Genomic DNA, 12,505 nt, shown 5'->3' with positions numbered 1-12,505 from the left:
CGAACCAGTCAGGGGATCCTCTCATCAGCAGCAGAAAGTATCCAGTGATTCTTTATAGCAAGAAGTCCGTAACGCGATCCCCACAGGGTTATGCAGAAAGCACAATGGAACAAAACCTCCAACACCGCTAACCCCCCGGCTTAACCCGCCGAGGAGCCGAAGACCTCTGTGCTATCAGGATCAAATACCGGAATGATGACGTCACCGCAGTTTGCCGCAAAATAGCATAGTCCCGCAGATAGCTTGAAATGGGGTCAGGAACGCAGTGATGATTTTTTGGAGAGAGTGTCCGTAATAAACAATCCTACGCGTTTTGTAGATAGCTCTACGTCGTCAGGGTTGTTGGAAATGATAGAACTAATACCATATAAACCCTAAGGCAGACAACAATTGGTAGTCAAAAAATCAAATCGGCCTATCACAGCATAAGGCACGTAGCTATCACAGGTGAGGTATAACTACCCTGAGTATTGCACAAACCTGATACCTATTTACAACACATTTAAAACTATCTTTATTAGACAAAATACATACAAAACCAAAATGTGAAATAAAAAAACCTTTTAAATCGGACTCTGAAACGAGAGAACAATGTTAATAAACAGTAATATATACATTAGATCATTTAAAATAAAGATCTGTGAGAGTAACTCATATAAGGATTGGGGAAAAAAAACTTTAAAAATATATATAATAAAACTGAGCACATTACCAATGAACACAAAGAAAACACCAAATGATTAAGACTAAAAAGATTTTAAAACACTATAAGGGGCCTTCCTAATAAAATATATATAAACATATGCAATAAATTATACATATATATATATAAAACAAAAAGAGAACGCGCGCAGCCCATAGCGTAAAAACGTAACAAATTTAATAAAAAAGTAGAGGCGAGGGATTCAAGCTCACTCACAAACGAAATTGTAAAATAGGCGTGTATATATAAATATATATGTCACCGCCAAGGGAACAGCACGGCAAAGCCTCCACAGCAAGAGTGTTGAAACCTCTGTCAGCTGCTAGTCCAAAGCATCAGACCTCGTGGATGATGGTGATATTACGAACATGGAAGTCCTTCCTTATCAGTCCCTCCAATCCAGATAGGTTCTCATCTGAACCAACACTGGGGCTCCGTGCAGCAGGAATGGAAGCTCGCCAGTCTTTCCGTCCCTCAGTGATGACGTAGTGTTGGTGCTGCAGTCCTGATGCGTTTCGTCAGACACACTGACTTTTTCACTATGTTTATCCATACCCAGTCTAATATTTCTTGCGTGTTCTAATATTCTAGTTTTTAAAAACAGCTTTGTACGGGCTATATACTGGAGTCTCCCTGTGACACCGCATCTCCGCTGCTCTTGGTAGCGATTTGCTTCTGCTCCACTGAAGTGAATTGCTATAGCTGATTTTTGGGCGCGCTAGATGCCATGGAGGGGGCTGGATGGTGTTAACCGATGCTACACCTGTATATTGAAGATCGTATGACCCTCTGTGCTCTATACAATTCCAGCGATGTGCCTCTGACGGTGGACGTACTGAATGTTGTGAAGGGACTTGGATCGCGGATGCTGACATTGTGTTTACTTTCCGTGACTCATTTGATCCTGTGTGCTCCATTCTAGCATTACTATAACGCTGTACCATCAAAGATTTTACTTACCTGCAGTGAAGCATCACGGCTACATTTGGCGTGTTAGCCTCAGTTTAACTATGCAGTCAAGACCTGTACACAGATATCAGGCTTTCTACAGCAACTGGAGGACATTTCTCAGCTGATTAGTATAACTTTATTTTTTTTGCTTTTTATTGATTTCAATATGCCAGATTACATCTCACTTTTTGTACCATTAAAATTGGATGTTACGTTATATATTTATATATCTTTTTTTTCATCACATGTTACTGGACTCTTACCTCGGCCATCTGACTAGGACTCTAAGCCAATACTCATTTACATTTTTTGTATCTTGCTCTTGAGATCATATCATGTGCTTTTTCATCTCAGATTGTTGGGTTACTTGACTTGGAAACTGTGCTCATGTTTCTCTTCAGCTCATCATTTGGATTGTAATATGTCCTTTACAATGTGGCTGTTTTATTCCATCATATGCAGATAATTGGGCTAGTGTTTGTTTTGTCTGATTGGCTCCTTCTGCATTCTGGGGTTATACAATTTTCGCCCATTTCGCACTAGCTTTTTCATCACAGCAATACATTTTGACTTATTTATTAGCATAGGTATGTCCTTCAGGTACTGTTTATTATTTTGGTATATTAGTTCATTTATTTTGTTTCATTAGGGTATTTATATACTGCATTTTTCCTTTGTTACTATTATATATCTTTTTGAACTTGGTTTTCAGCATTACTTAATAGGAGTTTTGCGGTATCACTCTTTTATTTACTTATTTTTTACTTGTTTTTGTTTTTTCTGTGATTATTAATAAAGTACATCTGTTTATTTAATTTTCTCTTGTCAATTTGAGCGCTTCATATAGGACTTGCATTATTCTTTTTGAGTGTTTTATATGATATCAGTCCTTAGCACCACCAGTGGGTATATTTACCTGACTCCTTGGTTATTGACTTATTTGGGATTTGCAAGGAGGATTAGACTGCTGCACACGGCACAACCCTGTGTGTTTGATATATATATATATATATATATATATATATATATATATATATATATATATATATATATATATAAAAACAACAGAGAAAAAGTAACCTTGTAGAAAGCACACGGACATAAATTAAAGTGTGTAATAAACTCTTTTTGTTACACTTTAATTTATGTCCGTGTGCTTTCTACAAGTTTACTTTTTCTCTGTTGTTTTCATATCTAATTTACCTTTAGCACCACTGTAAAATCTAAATTACATATGACTCATTAACAGTTGTTTTGGACAATATTAATTTAAGTGTAGAGCGATATTTCTGTGTGTTATAATATATATATATATATATATATATATATATATATATATATATATATATGCAAAACAACAAAAAAGAAAGCACCCGATCCTAGCGTAATATGAAAAATACACTTTTAAAACCAATGTTAAGTCCAACAAATTTAAACTCACAAACAAATGTGAAATAAAAGCATGTAATGAGTATACTCATTCGCCAACTGCACGAAGATGCTGCTCTGCTCACACGCCACTCCTTTCCTCCGTGAAGTCCCAGCTCCTCTGAGCCACTGTCCAGCAAGGGTTTCAGAGATTGCACAACCTCTCCCGATGTAACCCGGAAGTCCACCACTCTCACAGCAACTCCGGATGGGAGGAAATGGTATTGTGACCCCGTGGAGGGAAAATGAAGGGGCAAAGGTACGCCAATGTGTAGCAGCGTTCGTAGAGTCCCAGCAGAATAATGCGATTGAGTATACCAAAAACTGTCAGTAGCTCACACTAAACTTCCCAGCGCGTTTCTTCACACTCACGGTGATTTCATCAGGGGATATTTAAATTTCTCTTGTCAATTTGAGTGCTTCATATAGGACTTGCATTATTCTTTTTGAGTTTTTGAGTGTTTTATATGATATCAGTCCTTAGCACCACCAGTGGGTATATTTACCTGACTCCTTGGTAATTGACTTATTTGGGATTTGCAAGGGTGATTAGACTGCTGCACACGGCACAACCCTGTGTATTTGATATATATATATATATATATATATATATATATATATATACACACATATATATTTGTTACAAATGACTTCATATCTATCCAAATTTGCAATAGATGATATTAGTTCCTATAATTTTGATTTATTTTCTATTTCCCTCAATGGTATTCTCAATCATAATATATATATATATATATATATATATATATATATATCAAATGTATTCATCAAATAAAACTATGAAGAAATTGTCTCCATTGTGTTATTCATGTACATACTGTATAGTAATTTTCTCACAAAGATATATTGGTGGTTTTTTATTTTATAATGAGAGATTAATTTTTCTTCTTGTTTATGTAACTCATGAATAATATTTTTAGGAGAGATAGGTCAAAGAGAGGAGGAGGGGTGTTATTTTATATTGCAGACACATTACAATTTACACTGTTAAATTGCCCACCAAGCCCACCCTCTTTTGAAACTCTAGTTGGCAAAATCTGCCTCCCCTTTTCTAAGCCCATCTTACTCGCTGGCATGTACCGCCCCCCTAAAGCCCCTCTACAATCCCTGACTGATATCACCCAATTTCTTGGCTCCATTTCTTCTCTGAATGAGAAGAGTGAGCTGCTAGTTCTAGGGGATTTACACTTCAATTGGCTTGACCCTAAAAACCACAAAATCCAGATACAACTCAAGTCACTTAACCTATCACAACTCATTTCCCAACCCACATGGATAAACCTGAAATCGCATAACCATTCCTTGCTAGACTGGATTCTCTCCTCAAACCCCAGCAGAATCCAATCCTCTGGCATCCTTCCTGACATTTTCAGTTACCATGCAATAGTGTACTGTGTAAGGAAAATTAAACCGCCCCAATCAAGCCCTAAAGTTCTCCTCACTAGAACATTTAAAAAATTTAACCCACAACAGTTTCTGGATGACCTTACCAACTGCCCATGGCACAGATTCGATTTAATTCCCGACCCCGATTCTGCGCTCGACAATTTCCAATCCGAGTTCTTAAAACTCTGCGATACCCATGCTCCACTACGCAAAATAAGGGTACGGGGGGCCCACCTTCCATGGGTTACAACTGACCTTATAGCACTCTACCAGTTCAGGGATGCCTTGTGGAAAAGCTACAAAGTAACTGGAACTACCAAGGATCTCAATCACTACAGATGCATGCGGAACATATGCACAAGGCAAACAAGGCATGCAAAAGCACAATATTACTCTGACAATCTCCACCAAAATACATCAAACCGAGCTAACTTCTGGAAGGTTATCAACAATATATTCCAGCCTCCTAACCATCAACAACCAAGTAATATCACTAAGGGGGATATTACTCTGACAAACCCCACTGACATTGCAAACGCATTCAATGATTACTTTGTGGGGTGTGCCACTAACTTATTAGCGAAGCGCAGCACAAACCCCAAACATGAATCTCATCCTGGGAGTATCCCTACAGTCCCACCCCCTCCCAACACTGCCCACAATTTTCAATTTAGCCCAGTATCTGAAGAGGAGATTACAGAAGCGCTCCTCAAACTAAAACTAAGCAGCCAATGTGGGCCCGACTTACTACAATCTAGGTTCCTACGACTTGGTGCCCCAGCCATTGCCAAACCAATTGCGTCCATAGTCAACTCTATCCTGTCTGCAGGCCATATCCCTAAGACCTGGAAAACTGCCAGAGTTGTCCCAATCTTCAAAAGTGGGGACAAAAACACTGTCTCAAACTACAGGCCAATCTCACTTCTCCCAATTCTATCCAAAGTCATGGAAAAATGTGTCCACTCCCAATTAAGCGATTTCTACACCAAGACAAATTTCCCTAGCCAATTCCAGTCTGGGTTTCGTCCCAAACACTCCACCGTAACTACCCTGCTAAAAGTTTGCAATGAAATCCAGTGTGGAATGGAACGGGGACAACTCACTGGTGCAGTATTCCTAGATTTTGCAAAGGCTTTTGACACAGTTGATCATGTTATCCTGCTTAACAAACTCCAGAGCTCTGGAATAGGGAAACATGCTTTAAACTGGTTTCAGTCCTACCTATCAGGAAGATCCCAACATGTGTCCATCCCAGGCTCTAACTCCAACCCCCTGGATATCACCTGTGGTGTCCCGCAAGGCTCTGTTCTGGGGCCCCTACTCTTCTCAGTGTTCATTAATGATCTTCCCACAGCTTGTAAGGAAGCCTCAATACACATGTATGCAGATGACACAATCCTATATGCACACAGCCATAGCCTCTCTGACCTTCAACACATACTTCAGTCTGACTTTTTGAGACTCGAAAACTGGATTTCCCAAAACAAACTGTTTTTAAACACTGACAAGACTGTAACAATGGTATTTGGGACCAAGACTAAATTTGTAAAGCTTCCAGTGACTGAGCTCCTGATTAGAACCAACGCTAACACCACCCTAACACCTGTCACTAGTTTTAAATATCTGGGCTTATGGTTTGACTCCCACTTAACATTCGGGATGCACATTGATACCCTGACAACCAAGACCTATGCCAAACTAGGGGTACTTTACAGGAACAAATCCTCCCTAAGTCTCCTGGTCAGAAAGCGTATCGCACAGCAGATGCTAATGCCAATTATTGACTATGGAGACATAGTATATGGCTCGGCTCCTCAAACCCACCTTAGCAAACTTGACACCCTCTACAATTCAATTTGTCATTTTGATCTCCAATGCAACTACAACACACATCACTGTGAAATGCTCAAAGAACTAGATTGGTCATCACTAGAGTCTAGGCGCAAAGTTCACCTTTCCTGTCTCACCCTCAAATACTTTCTGGGCAAGCTACCCAGCTACCTGAACAAGCTCCTCACCCCTACCACATGCAGCACCTATCACCTGAGATCAGACTCCAAAGGACTATTCATGGTCCCTAGGCTCAACAAAGTATCCGGACGTTCCTCCTTCTCCTTCCGTGCACCCCAAAACTGGAACAACCTACCAGAGACTCTCACATCCACCACCAGCTTAAGTTCTTTCAAATCTAAGGCTGTCACACATTTTAATATGGTCTGTAACTGTCTCATACACTCATAATATATATTTTCTTTAACTGTGCATGCAATGTCTTGTATATAATGTATACCTTGTTCATTTAAGTAACTGTACTTGTAACCATGTATTATTTGTTTTACTCTGTGCCCAGGACATACTTGAAAACGAGAGGTAACTCTCAATGTATTACTTCCTGGTAAAATATTTTATAAATAAATAAATAAATAATATGAACATACATTCATTAATATTATTGTAGATTCATTTTTAATATTGCATATATAGATAGAGGGATATAATACAGGAATTAATTGTATTTTCATACACATGAAGGGATCCTCCTTGATGTTAATTGCGGTCTAACTATAAAATGGCTAATTCAAACCTTTTATACCCATGGGGTGTGCACAACAATCGACCACAGTAACTGGGCAGATTAATTGTTGCAATATGGTCCCACCATGTCAAGTGACCATTTCTAGCAACTTCTAGAATTAAGGCGGGGCTAACATTGACCTTTAAGGCAACATATTAGAAACAGTTTGGATATGTACTGAGGCCTAGTGAGGATTAACCCCTACACTGCCTGCAGTTACCATGGCTGACATGCAGAGATTTCTAACTTCTAGTAGAGTGCTAAATAAATATTAAAACTAAGCTATAGAAGAAATATAACAAGGCCTCAGTTACACAGTCCTTCAAATTGCTTTCTTCTGCACTCTACCAGCACCCCAAACCTGCCTTACCTCATAATCACACAGCATACAGTGTTTCCACCCAGGGATTCTGGGTAATGATAAGCAAATACACACACCTAGTGTGTCACTTTTTGATTCTTATCCATTTTAACATGGATCCCTTTAAGTTTATTGCTGCTGTATAACAGCCTGTGTTAAAGAAGTGCATGGCCAGCAAACTGGATTGGACAGCTACAGGTTTTTCAACCTTTTGCATGTCGACAGTGTGAGGTTGGTTACTGGCTTTGCTTTGTGAAGCTGGTCGTGGCTTAAAACCAGGTACACAAATAAGTTATGGTGGGGTTGTACAGTAATGTATGAAAAAAATAAAAATAAGGAACCGAGTAAATGTAAGTAGTGCACATTTAAGTAGCCAGATGCCATTATTTCACGAGACATTCTCCTATTTTGCCTAAAGCAAACGTGAACATGCTGATTTTGGTCTTTGACTTAGAAAAAAAACATGAATTTAAATTGATCTTAACTTTTGTACTGAAAGGTACAAGAACCATTTTCAATTTCTTGCTTTTGAACAATCCTTTTTTCCCCATTAATTGTACTTAAAAATGACTTGTTTTTTAGGCTTTGGCTCATCTGCACTTAATAGAATACATAGGGGAACAGACTGCAGTGCTTATAAAGGTAAACTGAAAATATGCTCTAAAAATATCTTCGGGAAGAGTTTCTTTCAGAGCTTTGTGTTGAATGGATTATAGTTGTCTTAATAGCTGACCTGAAGAGAAATATGGGGAATGTCTATGGTTACACAGTTTGTGCCTCTTACAATATCTGACTTTGCTTTACTTCCAAAGTCAAATACCAACGTTGCTTGGTTTTAAAGGTAGCATTATGGTAATTTTAAACAATCCAAAAGACACACAATGAAAGTGCAGTAAAGGATGTGTGTTTATAAGAGCTGTGCATCCAATTTGTCATCCAGATGTTTTTGATCCACTGTAGGGATAAGTCCAATATATTCTTATAAATCTTGCCATTCCAGCAAACTAGTGACTAGTCATTTCCCCAAGCCACTCCAAGTAATAAAAAGACTGAGCCTGACACACCCAACTAATTACTTTACTATTTACCTATGAAATGAGAATTGCCTCTCATTTTCATGTATGCCCTGGTGGGTACGTAATATTACTAGTGAGTAAAGACACTGACTCTGGCACTGAGTTTGAATCAGGGGAACCTGGTTCAATTCCCTGTGTCGACTACTTGTGACCTTGGGCAAGTCACCTTATCTCCCTGTGCCTCGGGCGCCAAAAACATAGATTGTAAGCAGGGACTGTGTCTGCAAAATGTCTCTGTAAAGTGCTGCGTAAAACTAGCAGCGCTATATAAGAACAAACAATTATTATTAATTATTATTACTGTAGCTACAATTAAAAAACAAAAAATGTCTCCACCGGTATACTGTATATTTCAATTTAAATGTCCCGGTTACACGGGCCAAATTGGAAGCTGCACCGGATTATGTCACAGCTTCCTATTGGCTCACATATTGTGGGCCAATTAAACGCCACCATTATGTTAGGCACACAGCTCCCTGGCTGTAGAGATACTGGCACCCCCAACGGAAGTAAGCACTCTAGTAGTGTAAAAACAAATTATTTATTGAATAACCACCCCTTACTGTACGTCCATATATGTTCAAGGCTATCATTTAAAAGTAAGATTTAACTAGTACATTGAAAAAGTATCCATATACAAGCATATTCCAATATTTTCTGTTTGGACATATTTTGGTTCTTAAGGCAACTTAAAAATCATAATTACAATTTGTCTCACTTAAATTTGCAATAGTATGTGAATTAAGCGCTTAATGTACATTATGAATGTTGGATCTGCAAATATATTAGTGCAACATTTGTAATGCATTAAATTGCAATTAAACATATAATTTGCTTTAAGCATACTATATTAAAACATCAGTGAGGAGCAACTGAATACATTCTGTAAATCATATTTTTCTGTGATTAAAAATGCCCCTTTCTAGAAATTAAACCCTCCCTTTGCATAATAAGATGCTTAGGGGTTCATTAGTTGTATAAATACAGCTCCTTAGTAGAACAATTAATCAATGAAAATCTTTTGTTTATGAAGAATAAAGTGTTAGTGCATTCAGGTATTTCTAAAAATCGCAGTGATATTTCTTTTGGCATAGTAGCAAATGCCTTTTGCTAATCTTCCTCATTTTTAGATTTTTCTGTTTCTTATACATTTGCGTGTGTATTTATTTGAACATTTTCAATAATATACGTTTGTATAAATTGCACACCTGCGTGCAGTATATATCAAATGTATTTTAAAACAAGCATTATATTAAATGCACTGGTTGTACTGTAGTATTCATAACATTATCATGACAATCAAGTCAAGCACCATTTGAAATTCACCAATGTGCTGCTCTGCTACTTTTCTCATATATTCTTGAATTTCTCAATAACAGGCAGTTCCTGAAGATGAACGTCTTGCAATTGCTATTATATTGGTTGTGTGGGTATCGGCTTTAGCATCATCTCTAATTGACAACATCCCATTCACTGCCACAATGGTAAGTCTCTCGGTCCTCACGCAAAATCATTTCCCTTTTAGAATGAAAAGCTTAAAACACTGTTGCTTAGAAACCAGGGCATAGAAAGCTGATGCTCTTTAATAGGGAAAGCTCTAGTCATAACAATGCAAATGCAACAGGCTAGAATAATCCGCATATAGTACAGTATATCCTCACAAGTGTTATGTGTTCATTTGAAATAATGCTCCATCACTGGTCATCATAAGTAGCACTGACGTGTAAACAAGGGTACATATATTACATACAGTAATAAACACAGGAGGCATGTCCTGAATATCATGCTATGTAAGCAGCGCTGTGCTAGACAGCAACACATTGTATACGAATTGAATACATTTTTATAGTAAATAAGGTGGGTCTCCAATCAAGATCTAAAAATAGTGAGGCTGTGGCATACACTGATCTGGCAGCAGATAATGAGATAAAAGAAGACCTTTGGGCAGAGGGAAGATAATGGGTATTGTGACAGCTGTAAACACATTACCTACTTTGGTGCCACATCACATGGCAACTCAAGATTGTGATACTCAGTAGTAGGGATGTATGCAAGGGTGTGTATCTACAGTAACATTTAAAATTACCGCGGTTACAGTATGTTGTATCTTGTGTTATGAATATTATGTAGTCTTTCTGTTTGGCTGCCACTTCAGTTTTGGTTTATTTTGTGCTGTGTAAAGTCAGATGAATACTAGGAATCATGCTTAGAGTACAACAGAGACATACGAAAATACTACATTATTCTGCAGGAACAGAAACGTAATGTAAAAGCTGCATTGTGTAAATCGTTCTGCAACTATGGGTTTTACTTCACACCTAAGGAAGTCCTTTCTTTTGCCCTTCTCTCGGTTTCATTCATTCGATATCCAATTTTATGGAGTTGTAATCTCTGATACCTATAAATGTAAGTTATGTGGTTGACTGTTCTTTGAGAACATCATGTAATTGTTAGAAACTTCCAGTCTTTTTATGCAGTCATATGATAAATATGTAAATACCTTAAAACGGCCGTAACATACTGTAAGCGGTTATTTATCAAACAGAGATGTGGCGAAACGGGGTAATATTGCTTGGAAACACCCATGGACTTCTATCTGTTCACCGTTCAATAGAGTTGAGAATAAAGAGTTGAGAATAAAGAGTTGAGAATAAAGAGATAATTAAATCAACCTCAATCTGAGAAAGAGCGCATTTCTTTAAGATCTGTTTTCCATTTGGATTTCTTGTACTCCATAAAAGCATATGTTAACTGAATATTTCATGCTCACAGACAAACACACCTGGAAAAGGTTGCATACACACACTTGCACATACTCCGTCACCAGTGTGGGATTCTGAAGTAAGCTGACGCTTAGAAACAGTATGTGGTACCAACACTGAAACTGGTTTTGTTGTCACAAAATAAAAAAATTGGGGTATAGTTTAAGTTGATCTTTTTAAAATTCCTGTGTTGTAGCCTTAATAGGCTTTATTTTATTTATTTATAAAATATGTTACCAGGAAGTAATACATTGAGAGTTACCTCTCGTTTTCAAGTATGTCCTGGAGTTAAGATGACAAATAATACATGGTTACAATACATAGTTACATAAGTGAACAGGGTAGACATTATATACAAGACATTGCATGCACAGTTAGAGATAATATATATTATAGGCTTATGTAACAGTTACAGACCAGATTAAAATGTGAGAAAGCTTTAGTTTTCAAAGAACTTAGACTGGTGGTGGCTGTGAGAGTTTCCGGTAGATTGTTCCAGTTTTGGGGTGCACGGTAAGAGAAGGAGGAGCAGCCGGATACTTTGTTGAACCTTGGGCCCATGAACAGTCTTTTGGAGTCAGATCTCAGATGATAAGTACTGCTTGTGGTAGGGGTGAGGAGCTTGTTCAGATAGATTGATAGCTTGCCCCGAAAGTATTTGAAGGCAAGACAGGAAAGATGAACTTTGTACACTTTGTACACTATGTCCCCATAGTCGATAATTGGCATTAGCATCTGCTGAGCGATATGCTTTCTGACCAGCAGACTTAGGGAGGATTTGTTCCTATAAAGTACAACTAGTTTGGTATAGGTTTTGGATGTGAGGGTATCAATGTGCATCCCGAATGTTAAATGGGAGTCAAACCATATGCCCAAGCATTTAAAACTAGTAGCAGGAGTTAGGGTGGTTTTAGCTTTGGTTCTGAGATGGGGCTCAGTCATTGGAAGTTTTAGAAATTTAGCCTTGGTCCCAAATACCATTGTTACAGTCTTGTCAGTGTTTAGAAACAGTTTGTTTTGGTAAATTCAATTTTCAAGTCTCAAAAAGTCAGATTGAAGTATGTTTTCAAGGTCAGAGAGGCTATGGCTGTGTGCATATAGGATTGTGTCATCTGCACACGTGAAGTGAGGCTCCCTTACAAGCTGCAGGATGATCATTGATGAACACTAAGAAGAGTAGGGGCCCCAGAACAGAGCCTTGCGGGACACCATAGGTGTTGGAGTTAGAGCCTTAGATGAAGA

General features: G+C 38.1%; 1 protein-coding gene across 2 annotated transcripts in view; it reads left to right on the top strand.

The window, feature by feature from the left end:
• OCA2 (OCA2 melanosomal transmembrane protein) overlaps positions 1 to 12,505 on the top strand; it is a 459,069-nt gene that overhangs the window by 384,721 nt on the left and 61,843 nt on the right. For both annotated transcript variants that reach the window (XM_075590565.1, XM_075590564.1), the window contains 2 exons: positions 8,008 to 8,067; positions 9,881 to 9,985. In XM_075590565.1, the coding sequence (XP_075446680.1) occupies positions 8,008 to 8,067; positions 9,881 to 9,985 (165 nt within the window). The remainder of the gene's footprint in view (positions 1 to 8,007; positions 8,068 to 9,880; positions 9,986 to 12,505) is intronic.

The sequence above is a fragment of the Ascaphus truei genome, chromosome 3, assembly GCF_040206685.1.
Source record: "Ascaphus truei isolate aAscTru1 chromosome 3, aAscTru1.hap1, whole genome shotgun sequence".
In the NCBI taxonomy this organism is placed as follows: domain Eukaryota; kingdom Metazoa; phylum Chordata; class Amphibia; order Anura; family Ascaphidae; genus Ascaphus; species Ascaphus truei.
The sequence above is the reverse complement of the archived record's forward strand: the minus strand, read 5'-3'. Positions and strand labels throughout refer to the sequence as shown.